Here is a 16,907-nt window from a genome sequence, read left to right on the forward strand (position 1 = left end):
AAAATAAATAATCGTCTCGAGGGTGATTAACACTTGTAAAAACAACTACTGCTCTGGATCAATGAGGAATTTTTTAAATTTAAAGATTACATTGAAAATAAGAACCCCCATTCAACAGACTCATAGGTTGGACTGCTTTTATTAGTACAAAAAAAAAGTAAATTATGCTGGGGTTGTGGTCAGTGGCAGAACGCTTGGCAGGCATGTGTGAGGCACTGGGTTCGGTTGTCAGCACTGCATATAAATAAATGAATAATAAAAAAAAGGTCCATCAACAACTAAAAATATGTATTAAAATATGTATTTAAAAAACCCCGGTAAATTTTCCTAATTAAAAGGAAAAATCATTTCTAAGATTTTTCCTTTTAATTTTGAGACAGGGTCTTGCCAAATTGTCTAGGCTGACCTCGAAAAGAAGGTCTCATACAATTTAGTCTCCTGTCTGTAAAGGTTTCTTTTGCATGCTGTAAAGGAATCGCTAATTGCAACCGGCGATCGTGATATGGAAAAAAATTCGAAGAATTCCAGGACTGTACAACCCTCACACTTCTCGCTTAGACGCTCAGCTCTATGGTTGGTGTGTGACCACTCTATACTCTGGAGGACCTAGCGAACACAGCCAATCATCAGACAACTTTACATGCACATGGTCAGAGGTGTGGTTTTTCTATTGGTTAATAGCGGTAAAGCCCACCCCACTACTTCCGTTGTGCTCCTTTAAGTAAAAGCCACAGGCATTTCTCAGCCTTTCGGCGGCGGCAAGGTGAGGTGCGCTCTGTTCTCTTGTGTGGCGGAGCAGGCCCGGGACGTGGATGGGAGGCTTTCAGCCAGCCGTGATGACATTCCAAATAAAGCACGTGTTAGACTGCTGACGCTGGTGATGCGAACTGTAGTCTGAGCCGGCTGTCGCGGTGGTGGGTGAGGAAGGGCGGGCGGGTTCACTCCCTCTGACCCACTGCTGTTGCTTTTGCAGGTCTGGCCTTGCGGAGGACGTCGGATTTAATCGTTAATTTCAGCGCTTCCGCACTCCTTAATCTCCAACCTTCTCAATAAAATGATTTGACCCAGAGCTGGTGTGTGTGTCTGCCTCATTGGCGACGCGTTGCCTTTGAGCCCCTGCTGCGCCTGCGCGTGGCGCCGGGGGTCAGGCTGCAGCGCCAGAGGACGTGCTCGCGCATAACTGGGGCCGCCTGCCTCTCGCTGGCGGCCCTTTTAACCGCGAGCTACATGGCCATGCCCAGGATCAGCATCGATGCTGCTGAAGGTGGGCAGTTTACAGGGAGGATTCAGCTGCAGTGTCCTGGGGGATGACGGAGATAGCCATAGGCCCCACTGCGTATTTTGTGTGAGTGTACCCGTTATTTTCCTCTCCCAAATTGCATACATTTGTCGCTCCACTAAGTCCCAAGCCCTAAGTATGGGATTAGTGAGATGTGCGGGTTTAGTTGCATGCTGTGGAATGGCAAGAGGGGAGACTGATGTAGATCTTGAGCAATAGGATTTGATGGGAACTGGCTTCGGCCTGGATCTGAGTTTTAATTTCTGGCTAAGGTGTAGCTGTGATATAAAAAAGCTGGCAAGCGGCTTGACGACAGTGGGCCTAAAATTTTGGGGAAGCTAATTATCCCAAGAAACCTGAGCAACTCGGGGTGACTGAAATGCATTGTACCTAAAAGACCACGCAACCTCATAGTTCTCCAGTTGAGATCTTGCACTTGGCCTAGTGTTGAAGGGCAAAAGAGATTGGGTTCTCAAAATGTGAAGTGAGGACTCCGATTAAGTTTTGGGGGTCATTGTATTGATTGAGCCACACAAGGTCGCAAAGATGCCACATAATTGTACTGATGCTTTAGGGAAGCAGGTCTGGACCAGTTTTTCCTAAAAACGTTCCAGTTTACCTGAGTTATTAACCAAAAGAAGTCTCCTAGCCTTTCAAAAAGTAGTCAGATAGTTCCATCTTTAAAAAACCCACTGTTATGTTTCTTCAGGAGGAAGCTCAAAATCATTTTGTACAACGAAGGCTTCCTCAATTATAAAGAAAAGCCAATTAGATCTTTATATAATCTTCTGATACTTAAAAGGACTAGTACAGTGACCATCCAGTAAATGAAGGCTACTATTGCCAGGCAGCAGCCCAAGTACCCAGCATTCTGTATTCTGTCCTTATCTAAACAGGATTTAGTAGAAATAACTTAGATGCTTATCTAGTATTGACATGAGATGTTTATTTTGTGAAACAATGCAAGCTATTGTAAATCCCCACATACTATTTTTAAGTGCAATAGGGTACAGTCCTGTAATCTCTACACAATAGTGCATCTAGTCCTTTGCCTTTAGTTATTGCACAAAAGTTACAGACCAGTGAAAAAGATATGCGGACTCTTAACAGGTAAATCAGCCTACACAATGAGAAATTAGAACAGTACACTGGGTGGAATGGTCAAATAATTTAAGTCAAATGTTTTAATGGTGCAATAATCAAGGGTTCAAATACATTTTTTCAATATATTAATTTCTTTAAAGTCATGTTCAGGCAAGGTGCTGTTTACAAAACCACTATTAGCTTTGTCCACAGATGTGAGTTTTAAAAGTTATCCAAGGTAATTGACATTGGATGCAGCTTTAAACAATAAATTGAATTAAGTTTACTTCTCAAAGCAAATTATACAATTAGCCCCCAAACTTGTAAACTAAACATTATGACACAGATGCACAAAATTAAGTTGGCAACATTAAAGAAAAGTCACATGTCTGTTTTGAGATGTAGTGTTTGATGTTGAGCAAATGTTTGGTCTTGACTCTTAAAAATAATTATACAGCAGTTCTCTGTTTGGCCATGAGAAAGGAACTGCCCACAAAACTCCCAGACCAATTAAATTAACAAAGCATTCAGATTCCTAAATGAAGCTTTCTGGAGCACACAGGAAATGCCAGATGGAAAGACCATGGCTCTGGCTTTCTGGCCCCACCCCATCTATACTAGGGAGATACAGTCATTATGTGCACTGTTTGACTTTGTCACATAAGCTCATGTCTCAGGAAAACAATCAGGATTAGAAGCAAGGTGATTGTACCTCACTGGTAAAGGCTTGGGATGGTTTGATCTCATGGCTTTGCCGTTAATAACGTTCACATAAATCTCACTGTCTCCACCCCAGCTGAAAGTGTTAGTGTATGTATTCTATGGCTACTTGCTTCCAAAATGCACAATAATCATGAAAAAAAAGTTACTATGCCTGTCTCTTTACCAACAATGAAATGGCTCACAAAATTCCACTCCACACAATACCATGTTGACATTCTGGGAATGTGGAGGGCTGCAATTGTGTACAGTGTCGAGTGAAAAAGTTCCATTGTGCATCAGCTGCCTGAGGAAAAGCTTTGGAGGAGTTGAGGAGGCAAAGGGAAGCCTTCCAGTTGAACAGCTTTGCTCTGAATGTGCTTGTTTGCTGCCACAAAAACTGGTAGACTTTTTAAAAAAGCCACGATGTGAGTCACTTAACTTCTGGACCCATCATGATGTTTCTTCCGCTCTCCTTTGCCAAATCAAAGCTTTGCAGCAGGCAATCCAGACACCTGTCACCGGATGCGGGGAATGACACCTCACAGTGGAATGGGCACCAGCAGGCAGAGGGCATAAGCAGTCCTTGAAGAGACAACAGCTGTGGCACCAAGTAAAGGCCAGGACCACAGCACAGATGGCAGCCACGAACCCCACACCTGGAGCTAGGTCTCATAATACTGGGAACATCTCATCTTCACCCATCACAGCTGGTCAGCAGCCTCCACAGGCGGGTCTTTCAGGAGGCAGGAAGTAGAGCGAGGGTCCATGGCTGAATGCATTATAGGAATATAAACATCATCCATGTTTGGCATGACAAAAACTTTCTGTAGGGAGATATTAAAGAACAGCCATGTGGAATAATGCTTTGTTAGGCTGTCCCCCTCTTTTGTTCTGATAATTTTAGGCTTTAGACAAGTTAAAAATATATGTATATGTGAGAAAACTTTACCCACACATTCCAAACCAATTCCTCCACCATGCTTTAGTTTAGAAAAAGCCAAGGAATTACACCAGTGCATGAAGAACCAGTATTCTGAAGCAGAAACACTGGATAAAATAACAAGCATTCAACAACATTAATTTAGGAGAACTAGATTAACTGCTGACAATATTTCCAAATTATGTCCAGAACACATACTCCAAGTGAATGTATTTTTATTTATTTTAAATGTTATCAACAAAATGTAAGCTAACTTTTTTTTTTTTCCAAACCCAAACCACACAAAGATATCTATAAAAGAAATCCTACTACAGTTAATGCCCAAAGGATAATCTGGTTGATTATATAATGGTGCTTTGCTTGTTTATAAAATAATTTTATATATGAATTTTGTCAATGCACTCAATCTTCCATAATTACTCTTACAAAAGCATACACAAAAAACCAAGTGAGGTGCTATGGTAGAGAAAAACAGCTATCCTTCCATTTCCCAACTTGTGTTGAGTGCACCAGCATCCAATCTCTGCCCTCTTTTCCCTCCTCTTGCTCCTTGGAGTCCAATAACCCCTACTAAAAGGGATGACCCACCCACCCAAATTCCCATGTAGGATCTAGGGATACAAGAGAAAGGAAAAAATTAACAGCATGAGAGTCTTTTTCCAAACTAGGTTCAAAGAACTTTCCCACTTGGTGATAACAGTAAGCTTTTTTAGAAATGGGTTATCAGTTATATTTAATCTCTAGCTTAAAAAATTTTTTTTTAGTTATAGATGAACACCATGCCTTTATTTATTTATTTTTATGTGGTGCCTCACACATACTAGGCAAGCGCTCTGCCACTGAGCCCCAGCCCTCTAACTTTAAATAACAATATGATTTTGAAAAAATTTTAAAATATCCCATCATGAAAAGGATGTAGGTCTTCTTCAGAATGTAAAATTCATTACAAAGTAAACAAGTTGTTTGCTAATTCACAAAAAATTGAAAGACAACTATGCTTCAAATAACTTATTAAGGAGCTAGAGGTACAGCTCAGTGGTAGAGCACTTGCTTAGCAGGCACGAAGCCCTGGGTTGATCCACTCACTACACCACAAAACAAAACATCTGATCAAAATGTGGTGAGAATGGCTCATTCCAAGGCCTCAGCTACACTGCATTATGTCTGATGGCAGAATACAGAAAACAGGCGTGGAGAATGCACTCTGGCTGAGCAAACTCCAAGGATGTAGAAGATATCTGGAGGGGGGCCTGATTCCTCTTGGACTCCCAGGGTACTTGGTCCCTAGGACATGGAAGGGTTTCCACAAATGTTTGTTGAACTGAACAAACTGAGCAAGGTATGAATACCACACCAGGGCAGGGAGCGACTTCCCTGAAGGCAGCCAGGTGTTGCCATCTGGTCAATTCCAAACTTTACATGGGAGGGACAAAGTCCAGAGAGTCCCAACTGGTTTACTGGTACAAGATGTCATCATTTGGCTCTCTGACCCAATCTAGGTCTCCTCTGAAGACTACTTAGTAATGTTCTGTGAATATGCCTCAGGGCTTTTGAAACTGTACTTTTTTTTTTAGTAGATGGACACAATACCTTTATTTTGTTTGTTTATTTTTATGTGGTGCTAAAGTGGAACCCAATGCCTCACATGTGCTAGGCAAGAGCTCTACCACTGAGCTATAGCCCCAGCTCTTGAGACTGTACTTTTGAAAATGGTTATTAATTGCTTTTAAGTAATAAAATAATTTTTGGAAAAATGGCAACAAAATATACTATCATGAAAAGAAAGTAGTCTTTTTCAAAAGGTGAAATTCATCATAAAGTAAACAACTCCTTTGCTAATCCACAAAGTCCTGAAGGACAACTGTGCTTTAAAGTATTATTGAGGATTGAGTATTACTGCAAAAATTCACACATAAAATTATCTTATAAATGAAGCACTGTTTTATGCCCATGTTTAATCATATGTGTTGTCTCTGGGATGAAGGTCCAAACTAAGTAGTTTGTTTTATTTTATTTTCTCTTTTTTGGTCCCAGGGATTGAACTCAGGGGCACTTAACCACTGAGCCTATCTCCAGTCCTTTTTTTTTTTTTTTGAGCAAAGTTGCTTAGGGCCTTGCTAAATTGCTGACTCTGGCCTTGAATTGTGATCCTCCTGCCTCAGCCTTTGGAGCTGTTGGGATTATAGACACGTGTTGACATGTCCAATAGGTCCATGGTTTTCACTGGATTCTCAAAAGAGGATACCTGACCCAGAAGTGAGTTCAGGACCTCTGTTCTACCCAGAGCTTTCATACTTGGAGTGAAACACAGATAACACTGTGGGTTTACCTGAAACTCTTGCTCTAGTTTCTTCTCTATCCAGTCTGTCACATGAACTAAAGTCACTTCTCTCTCTCCAAGTTTTGGCCGAGCTTTCAGCTCCACATAGGGCGGCTTCCGGAAACCATACCTTTTTGAAGAAAACAAGTAATAACCACATTTAGAAGCAGAGAAAAGAAGTAGACAAGCACTGATGGCAAGCACTCCTCATTCACATGGGACTTTATTACTACTTGAAGTGCTCTCTTATTCTGAGAATCCCTTCTAAAGCCAATTCAGCACAGCAAGAGTGAATTGTGAGTTGCCTGTGTCCTCTGGACAGGGCTATGATGGATTTAGATCAGTTTTGATGCAATGGGAAAGCCAGGAAGCATAAGTCCATGATCTGGAAATTCTTTTGTGGTTTTTGTTTTCCCCCCAAATAGTAATTTGTTAAATTTTCTTAAAATAAGATAATGTATATTACAAAAGCCAAAACATAAGGGTATAAACTGGAACTTGAAAGACATAGCCTTTCTTTGAATGTCAACTCCAAGAAAGGACCATTGAGAGGAGTGGGGTCAATTTTCCCCACATCTTCCTAAGCATGCGTAGACAGAGGACATTCTATAACCTGCTTCTTCTCCCCACACTCCACATTGTATATTTTATGGCCTCCTGGGAAGCAGACTGGCACTCGGAACTGTTAGCAAAGTAGACAAGACACTGTGTGCTATCATACTACCTAAGGATGTTAATCTGTCATGAACCAGTGTCTTAGAAATACAATGTCAAATTGCTACAAACATTTCTAAGTGCTCTCCCTATCTTTAGTTATCTCTGCGGTTCCACAGCAGAGAGTTCAGCACTGGAGCAGTGATGGGCAGCACTAGCCGAGAGGCCTTTATTTTGTCCCTTACTGAGCAGTGCCATTTATAATTGCTAAATCTAAAAGGCTGGCAGTAAGGAGAAGAAATATTTTACCAACTCATTGTTTAAAAAGAAATATTTCTAAATGATAAGATTATGGTCTTTTATTTTTTGTCTTTTCATCATACTCATTTTTCAATCTCTCTCTACCTAACCATATGAGTTTTAGAAAATAAAATCTAAAAAGGTGTTAAGTTATCCTGGGAAACACCAGTGTTATCATTCCTCCTCTGATTATTTCTACAGAGCCTCCTGGATACAATGGATATGCACAGCATGCTGGTTTCCCTCTGGGATGGATCACAGTTATAGTATAGTAAGAGTGTAGTTTATGATACAATGCAGTTCCTTCTGCAATTACTGTATATACTATACCTACTGTATAGGATTTAGATTGCCAAATTTTTAAAAAACTTTTATTTTATTTATTTTTATGTGGTGCTGAGGCTCGAACCCAGTACCTCGCATGTGCTAGGTGAGCGCTCTACCTCTGAGTCACAACCCCAGCACAGATTGCCAATTTTAAAACTGAGATTCACAAAGAGATGCTGGACTTATGAAAAATTTATTTCAATGATTCTCAACCTTGGGTTAATCACTGCAACTCCCCCAAAGCCTGACCTATGGGCCAGGCATATCTGTATTTTTAACAAGTCCCCATGTAATTCTAACCTGCAGGTGGAGATGAGAACCAACTTCTTGGATAGACCTCCTACCACAAGCACCAAGTACGTGTGCTCCAGCCTCCTGGATGTCAAGATCTAACTCAGGATTCTCTCTAACCACCTGGACTTTACTTGGATGTGTAATTCCCACCTGCTGAGTGGGGAAAATGGGCTCCTACCCCACCAAGAAGCTGTGAGAATTAATCAAGTGGTACGGTCAGAGAATACCAGTTTGCTACAAAGGGCAGCTGTTATCACTGGTAGAGGAGTAATCTTTAGGGTGGAGGAGGATTGAGAATAAAAACAGCTCATCCCATAAAATTCAAGCATTCACCTTAACTTTTTCTGACATGTGAAGATGGATCCTTAAATGTGAATTAACTATTCACAGAAGAAAGCGCAATCAAATTTACAACGAATACTGGGGTTCCATGAAAATAGTGGGAAAAAGCTCCTGTCCATGGTACTTGCCCTAATCCCAAAGTTAAGCAGGCTGGGTGGGATGTTTATGGTCATGCAACAAAAGGAATCACTTGCTGTCTTTGAGGACCCTCCCCGTACCATATTCGGTCTGTTGGGGGTGGTGGAATGTTGACCGCCAGGGTTCCTCGACATTCTTGTACTTCAACAGTTAGCAGCAAGGGGGTATTGGAGACTTCTTCAATCTTCTTTTTAATGAACTCTGTCTCTGTTGCTTTTTGGAAATATTTTGACTTGGTGATTTTATCAACAAACCTCATAATCTTACTCGTTCGATGACCTCCAACGTATCTTCAGACAAGGAACAAAACAGGATGTTAGTATAGGCTTTGCTCTTTCACAAACAAAACCTCATGGCTCTGTGTTCACCTTACTTGACAGCAGTTTCTCAACCATGGCACTCCTGATTTTCTGGACTAGGTAATTCTGGGTTGAGGGGGGGTCCGTCCTGTGTACTGTTGAATTTTTAGTTGTCCCTGGCCTCACCTATTTCAATGGCAACAGCAGACTCCCCACTCATGACAATCAAAAATCTCTATAATATTGGCAAATGACCCCATGATGGGAGTCAAATCTCCCTCAGATGAGAATTAAGAGCACCTGACTTGACAATGGAGAGAGTTGGACAAAGTCCTCAATTTGGAAAAGCCACACCCCCCAACCCTTATTGCTGTTCAAGTTGCTGAATACAAGTTCATGTCTTCTTAAGTGAAATCCCACCATCTCCAAACAGTAAACGGCAAACCAGGCTGCACCAATAGGGATACAAAACAGTGACTCACTGCCTGTCTTTGGGAGGTGTCATATAAACTCTAAGGTGCAAGTACTTTTCAAGGGGCTTGGAACTTCTTAAAGGAAAATGCTACATCAAACTGACAAGCTAGAAGATCAAGAAAATAAGCTTCTGTGTCAGGCCATATCTACCTAAAACGCCCTGAAAAGAGGGGATATTTGTTTTAAAAATCCTCCACAGCTCCAGAGCATCAGGAATACTATGTGTAAAGGGAAAAGTCTTTTTCTTTCTTTCCTTTTTTTTTTTTTTTTTTTCTTTTTTGCAGTGCTGGGCATCAAATCTAGGGCCTGTGCAGCTGGCCAAGCCCTCTGTCACTGAACTGCACCCCCAGCCCCAAACAATCATTCTTAAGAAGATCAATTAGTACATTTAAAATAATGCACACAAACTTTTTAGCAACAGCTTCTCAAAGGTTCTCTACCCATTTTCTCTAGGATTTTAAAAGTAAATAGGTAGATATTTTCTTTTTCCTTCAGTATTGGGTATTGAATTGAACCCAAGGCCTCATTCATACAAGCAAAGCACTGTACCACTGAGCTATATCAGCCCTTTTTCAAACTTTATTTTGAGACAGGGTCTCTTTAAGTTGTTCAGGCAGATCTTGAACTTGCCATCCTGCTGCTTCAGCATTCCAAGTAGCTTGGGATTACAAGTGTGTGCCACCCACTCAGCTAAATCAATATTTTTATACAAAAGTTTCTGAATCATCTGACTTCTCAGTAATCTTAAGTTTCTTCAGCTCCCTTTTAATAATTCAAAGATCCTTATAGACAGGCTGTTTAAGCACTCTGATAATTCTGCTATCCAAGTAACAAAGAGAGCAAAGAGAGCCCCTAAATGAAGTTCATAATCTAGAAGATCAGCTAAGTCATTCATATTTAAAAAATACACCCAAGATATCATCTGAATGGTTTCAGCTTTGTAGGGACTAGTAGCTCCAGGGCAGCAAGTGGGTCCAGCTTCAGGAGAGGGAGGTTCTCTTCTCTCCACTGGGCACCAGGGGGAGGTGGTGTGCAGGGTAGGCCCCTCTGAAGATCCAGGGAGGGCTCTGCACAGTGAGCATGCAGTTCACCTTCTCTTGCTGTGGGAGTACCCACAGCAAGAGAGAGCCATGGTGTCAGTACCCTCTTAAGAAAGAAAAGCTATACAAGTCTTTTCTCTCTGTGACTTGGAATTTAAACAAGCCACTGACACTGGCTATTAATGCAAAAAAATCACTCAACTCACTGTTAAGGAGGAAAAGATTATGGAGGAAAGAGGGGAAAAAAAGGTTTACTCTCAACTTGCCACCCTGACCCCTGGAGTCTCCAGAAGCCCTTATCCACTTACCCCTCAGCCCCTGGGAGGAGCTGTTTGTCTCCCCCACTGGGATCTGGTGCATCATCTTCATCAGAGGAGCCAGCACTAGAGGATTCCTCATCACTGTCGGCTAGACAGTAAGCCCTGGGCCTGCAACTGAACAGGGGACAGTCAGCAGTGCAGCTGGCCCACTGCTCTCAGAGCACTTGTATGCATGTCCGCGCATGCCCAGACACACACACACACACACACACACACACACACACACACAGAGGCTCAACCACAGGGGATCAAGATGGCACCTCTATTACACACTGTCATTGTCTCCAACCAACCAAGAAAGAGGCCCAATCCAAGAGTGCAAGGATTGACCTGCTTCCCCAGGAGACTCCAGCACCAAGTCCCCTAACAGGATTGAAGAGGACTTGGGCCCAGAAGAATTTGCTTTTGAGCATGCGTCAGGACAGGTGGTGATTTTGTCAGTAATGCAGCAGGAGCCAAGTGGGAGGGTAAATGGAAAGTATGGATGGTTGCAGGAGTGAGGTGACAGCTAATGCTGGTAACAGGACCACCTCTCACTGATGATGAGGACATGCGGGCAAGTCCCTTGCCTCTGGCTGAGTCAATAACTGTAGTGCTTCCTGTTTTCATTACCTCCCAAATTAGTTTTGACCCAAGACTCCTTCCTAGTGAAACTACATATCTATCTTACCCCCCCACACCACCTGCCCCATCTCTTGAGGGTCACAGAAAAAGTCAACAACCACAAGGTGTAAGTCTCAAAGGACTTGAGGAAGCAAGTGACATGAGAACCCAGGGACTTTCATGGAGAAGTACAAGTTTAAAGATCATTCCTTTTACTAAAATAACAGAAAGCCTCACCAGAGAACAACAACCCTCATTAATTTCTCTGGGTTGGAAACTCCAGTTTCCAGAGGCATCGGCCTACTGGATCAGCAGCAGAGGTGAGAGACCAAGGCTCCCTGCTGAGGGACACTGGGGGCTTCCTAGCTGACCTTCAGCTCCACCAAGGCAGCTCTCCCTTCCTGGATTGTGGCTTTGCCACAAACAGTACTGACAGGGACTTGTCTCTGAGGCTCAGGGACTAAATCAGGATAAAATGGATGAGGGAGAGAGTTCTTCTGAACAGAATTAGGCAACCAAATGTTCACTAAGCAGAGGTTGGGCCTTAAATTGTTGATAAGGACAAAATTATCGAGATAGGGTAATTTTACAGTAGAGATAGGCCCTGTCTTCCTGCAGCTGCAGCTCTTTGGTTTTCCTTTGACACCGTTCTTGGGCCACCAGAAGCCCACCAGGGCAGTCATCTCCTGACCATTGAGGACATGGGCAGAGTGCACATGTGTTGTGGCCATGAAGGGCCAGCAGTACCCCCGCATCATGTACAGGAGGGCAGGACTGAAGTCGCCACATCTGAAACAGGAGCCCAGCTGTAAGAGGATCCCAAGAATGTCCTCTCTGGAAGGACATGAGGATCTTGCTCAACCCCAGCTCTGAAATGTTAGAGCCAGCCCTAGAGCCAGCAAGCTGGACTTCCACAGTAAAGGGGAGCTCTGTCTGCAGAACAAAGGCCCCTCATCCCATCCCCCAGCAGCACCTGATTGCCTCTCTCTCCCTCCTTCCATCACAAGCCTGGCTAGTTCAGGAAGGGTTTCTGGGCACTGGTTGTTCACAGAGCCATTTCAGAGAATTCTGTGGTTAGCAGCCCTCACGGAGATCTTTCAAATCCAATGTACAGCACAAAACATGATTCACAAGAGAGCCTAACCCCTGTGTCTTGAGATGAGGACAGTCAGAGATGTAAACTGCCAATCCACACACAGCCACCCTACCTCTCCATCAGAAGACAAGTGGCTGTGCTCTTTGGCTCTCAGGCCTTGCTCTGTTTCGACAGGACAGGGTCTGCTCCCCATCCACACAGCACAAAGGGCTGCCTGCAGGACCTAAGATCAGAGGGAGATCTGCTGAGCCACTCCCTTGTGTTCCCATCTGTGTGTGTCATTTGGCAGCTCCAGACCCTGGGCAGAAGATGCCAAAGGCTAAGCCTGCAGTGAGCTCTCAGGTTCCCTAACTAATCCTCTGTAGTACAGAGAACAGGACAAATTTTGTTGGTCTGAAGTGAGGAATTTAGATAATGCTATATCAGTTAAAGCAGATCAGAAGATGTGAAATTCTGATTTTGACCAAGTGGTACCTTTAAGGTCTGCACTAGGAGCTGTATTATGCAACACCAATACTTCCAATAAGTACTGAGCCACATGTGTGGCTCAATGTTTGGTTGATATTTGTTTATAACTGAACATGCATTTTATGATCTTGACCTCATGATGCCAGCAAGAACTTCAGAGAAAGACACACTGCACATCCTCATAGAAGATGTGTTTGAAGGTGATGGGCCTAACGGCTTTAAACACACATGAGAATTCCATATGAGTATGCTGCCCTCTCAGAGAGCCACCTGAACAGGCTTGTTCCAGTCATGTGGCCTCTGCTGCACATCTTTTTGGAATGTGTTTGGGGTCAGGCACAAAAAAAAGTGATCTTTTTTATCACCAATGCTTTGCCTTGAATGAAAAAAATTTTTTTTTCTTGGTTTCATAATCACCATGACCTCTGACAAAGACTAGTTATGTCTATACCATCTACAAAGCAAGATGACTTGCTATCCCTCAGGATGGTTAAAAGAATGTCAGATTCCTGAGGCAATTCTAAAATGCAGCTTAAAAATGCTCTAAGTGAAGAGACCGTAATTAGATTCTGCAGCCCTATAAGAGACCACATTTATAAAAAAATGTTCTTTAACTTAAAGGAATTCAGTCCCATGCCTCTGCTGCAGACACACATGAGTACACACTCATCAACAAGACCAAGTCACAGTGGAAACTGCGAGTTCTTGGCTCCCAGAAGGTCAGGGGTCTGGGGGTCGAGGGATGGTGAAACAGACCAGTGACCCAATATGGAGGTCAGAGGGGGTCGCCCTGTGAGAACCTGCACACAGGCCCAAGCTGCAGTAGTGAGGAAGGAACAGGCCAATACCTTACATGCAGAATGCTTTCCTTTGATCCATATGGGTCCTCTTCAGGTCCTTTCCTAAGGTTTAGTCTGCTCAGCTCACTACCTGAATTCCTTTTTTTATTTGTTCATTTGTTTTTTGCAGGATTGGGGAGCAAACCCAGGGCCTTGGTGTGTAGGCAAATGCTCTATCAGTGAACTATATACTCCCAGCTCTTGAATTCCATTTCCAATACTTACTGATGTTAACTATAATGTATGACAAAAAAGCTATCTAGGAAAGGCAAAACCTAGAAGAAAAATGTCTATGAATACACAGTGGGCACACATTTCAAAGGGAAGGGACTTCACTGGAACAAAACAACACAGATTTCAATTTCTCCATCTTGCCCTCAGATGTCACAGGTAACAACAGACTTTCTGCCAGGAAGAGACTTCTTCCAGGTGGAGTAGCATCTCCTCAGAGACTCCCCAAAGTATAATCATTTGCACACTTGAATGGGCACTGAAAAAAGCAAGATAAAGCTTAGGCCCTGCCAGAGCCAGACACTGGAAACAAACCCCTGTGTTGAGTGGGGCCCTGGACAGGTGATCACAGGCTGAAGGGAGGCCTGGGGAAGAGGGCCACTACTGGCCCATCCCACAGTCTGCTCTTTGGAGATTTAATATTAAGGAGAGTGTCAGTAGCAAAGATCACATGCCTCATAAAAGCTACTACGTGTGCTGCCTTCTGTCTCTCCTCTGCCACTTTGCCTCAACGTGATCCCAACTGCTCACGACTGAAGAAGTGAAGAAGTGGATTCTAGAATCACTTCTGGGATTAGGTTCTTAACCACAGATGGGTTTTTAGAGGCTCCCAGAAACTTTGAGTCAAATGATGCCTGTGGAGGCATCTTCTGAAAGAAGACTCCAGAGTGCTCAGGATCACCAAGGGGTTCTTTTTGCAAAAAAATAATTAAGGGTCCATTTTCCTAGGTCTTTTCCTTCCCAGATGAAGTGCTTTTAGATTGTATACTTTGCTTTTTTTGAGGGGAAGAGAATATTGGGGCTTAAGCCTAGGGCACTTTACCTCTGAGGTACATTCCCAGTTCTTTTTATTTTTTGCTTTGAGACAGTCTCACTAAGTTGCTGAAGCTCGCCTCAAACTTGCAATATGTGTGCCACCACACCCAGTTTTGCTTTTAAGAATAAATGGCAGGCAATTACACATCAATATATAATTTAACATCCTCACAGGAAGAAGCAAAACATTTTATACCAAACTCTTCTAGGAAAAAATATACTTTAGAAGTATATTAAAAATTAAATTTGATACCACCACATTCCTAAAGCCGAGGGTTTTCTCACTCAGTCTGGAGACCATGGCTTGCTTAGGAATATGTGCACCCTCTGATCAGTCACAGTTTGTGAGCTACATAAATGGCAGTGAATGTGGAATGCCTAAGTGACCAGGACCAGGGACCTGGCCTTATTGGCAACCTGATGCCCAAGAATCCCTTTCCAGTGGAGAATTTGAACCTCTGTGCCGGCACAGAGCTGTTTTCAGAAAGGGCTCCCTGCATAAATCCTTCTGACTGAAACTTGTGTCACTGCTACCATTTAGTAGACCTCTTTTCTTCCCCTCCTCCATTTTTGGGGGGTGGTGCTGGGGATGGAACCCAGGGCCTCATGCTTGATAGGCAAATGCTCTACCAATGAGCTACACCCCAGCCCTGGAGACCTCATTTTCAAGACTGCTTCTGCAACTCTGCTGTCACGAGGCTGGACGGATGGTGCTCAGCTGTACATGGGGACAGGCTTGGGGCAATGGACAAGAAGTGGTGAGGGCTAGCTCAGGACCCCAGTAATTCTAACTGGGGAAGTCTGTGAGATTTTACCTGTTAGCAAAGCTTTGCCTCTATTCCCAACCCCAGTCCTTATAGGACCTGGACTATGCCTTCATGTCTAGGAACACAATGAAAAGACAGGCCTCTTCATGCCTTCACATGGGACCAAACAAGACTCAGCACTTACAGGGTATGAATGCCACAGGGAGAGTTGATAAGTACCACTCACCAGAAAATACAAATCCACAGATTGCCGAATCCAAATACATTTTAACAAATAGCAGAAAATGAAAGGAAAATAGTAGATATAAGTTAGATTGCACACAGCAGGTGAAATTCTCCAATTATTAAAATAGGAATATTTTAATAAGTAACTTGCATAAATCAGGATAATCAAAGCAAAAGAATAATCTTGCAGGTATAACCCAGCTCCCCCAGTCTGCCATTATCACATGAAGCATGAATGAGAGCAGTAGGTCAGTACTGTAGCTAAGCAGAAATCCTAGAGCCTGGGTCTTGCATTTAGCTCCTGTGAAGGTGGCCCCTTACGTTATTTCCCTGTCATTGTACTGTTTAGTCCATGTAAAGGAACTACAGAACAAGAAATACATTTTTAATTTGATAAAAACAATGATATCACTTAAACATGTAATCAGAGCAGCCACTTTCAAGGTGTGTGGGAATGATAAAAGTTCTAGCTTATTTCCTGTACGCATTAAAGCAAAAATTTAAAAATATTAGGTTCCCTTAAGTATCTCACAATTTTGGAATATTTCTAAATCAGACACCTCTGGACACAGATACACTATTTACAAAGAGAAGAATTTACTAAGCAAATTCATATTGTATTATTTTAGGAAAATGTTTCTCAGAACATTTGCAGAGTACCCTCTCGACTAAAAAAAAAAAAAAAAAAAAAAAAATCAACCATCTCTATAAATAATTCTGACTTGGTGATTAAAGCAATATCTCCCCAAGGGGCCTTAGCCTACTCCACACAGCGCTGTCTATGGCCGAGAACTGAAAGAGCTTTGGAAGCGATGATTTGATTTGCAGAGTGCTTTGTCACTCTAACGAGTCTACCCTGCTTGTCAGTGGTGCTTTCTGGGGTAATCAAGACTTATTACCCAGCCCCGTGACTGTGACCCTCACAGTGTTGAGGCAGAAGACACTGTCATGGCTGAGCAGGGGATGAGAACTCATAGTCCCTGGGAAAAGCTTGTAAATTGTCCCCAAATTGTTCTGTGGCCCACTTACACTGAAGTGTGCTTGCCATCCAGAGGCTCCCACACCTCAGACCTGCTTCACAGAGGCTGCAGGGAGAGGCTGGTCCCCCAGGGTTGGGTTAGTAAGTTCATATATAGCCCCTTACCCTTCTTTGCCAATTTCTCCAACCTTCAGGGCTTCAACAAGAGGCTCTTTACCTAGTTTGGTCAAATTCATTTTGGTCTCAAGAGTCATCAGAAAGGACCCATTGTAGGACATTTCCAAGTCGATCCAGAGTCCTGGAGAAATAGTGAAAAAACAGGAGGTTTTATTCCGTCCCCTCAAAAACATGACTTTAAATGACAGTATAAA

The 16,907-nt window shown here is 42.9% G+C and overlaps 1 protein-coding gene, 2 long non-coding RNA genes and 2 other non-coding genes across 6 annotated transcripts in view; 4 read left to right on the top strand and 1 right to left on the bottom strand.

Annotated features, from left to right (window-relative positions):
- The first annotated feature begins 762 nt into the window (after window positions 1-762).
- On the top strand, window positions 763-1,069 carry LOC139702437 (uncharacterized). Its single transcript, XR_011705049.1, has 2 exons — window positions 763-877; window positions 974-1,069. It is a non-coding gene; the product is annotated as an uncharacterized lncRNA (long non-coding RNA).
- LOC114101362 (small nucleolar RNA SNORD104) lies at window positions 831-900 on the top strand. Its single transcript, XR_003584281.1, has one exon. It is a non-coding gene; the product is annotated as a small nucleolar RNA SNORD104 (small nucleolar RNA).
- A 30-nt stretch (window positions 1,070-1,099) lies between the features above and the next one.
- LOC114101364 (small nucleolar RNA SNORA76) lies at window positions 1,100-1,231 on the top strand. The gene has a single exon (XR_003584283.1). It is a non-coding gene; the product is annotated as a small nucleolar RNA SNORA76 (small nucleolar RNA).
- Window positions 1,156-8,219, top strand: LOC114101277 (uncharacterized). The gene is made up of 2 exons (XR_003584263.2): window positions 1,156-1,345; window positions 7,912-8,219. It is a non-coding gene; the product is annotated as an uncharacterized lncRNA (long non-coding RNA).
- Window positions 2,435-16,907, bottom strand: part of Tex2 (testis expressed 2) — a 106,668-nt gene continuing 92,195 nt past the window's right edge. For both annotated transcript variants that reach the window (XM_027946228.3, XM_071603555.1), the window contains exons 8-12: window positions 16,702-16,834; window positions 10,501-10,626; window positions 8,460-8,669; window positions 6,334-6,454; window positions 2,435-3,888 (exon numbers count right to left, since the gene is read on the bottom strand). In XM_027946228.3, coding sequence (XP_027802029.1) covers window positions 3,766-3,888; window positions 6,334-6,454; window positions 8,460-8,669; window positions 10,501-10,626; window positions 16,702-16,834 — 713 coding nt within the window. In that variant the 3' untranslated portion in view covers window positions 2,435-3,765. The remainder of the gene's footprint in view (window positions 3,889-6,333; window positions 6,455-8,459; window positions 8,670-10,500; window positions 10,627-16,701; window positions 16,835-16,907) is intronic.

Source organism: Marmota flaviventris, chromosome 17, assembly GCF_047511675.1.
Source record: "Marmota flaviventris isolate mMarFla1 chromosome 17, mMarFla1.hap1, whole genome shotgun sequence".
NCBI classification, from domain to species: Eukaryota; Metazoa; Chordata; class Mammalia; order Rodentia; family Sciuridae; genus Marmota; species Marmota flaviventris.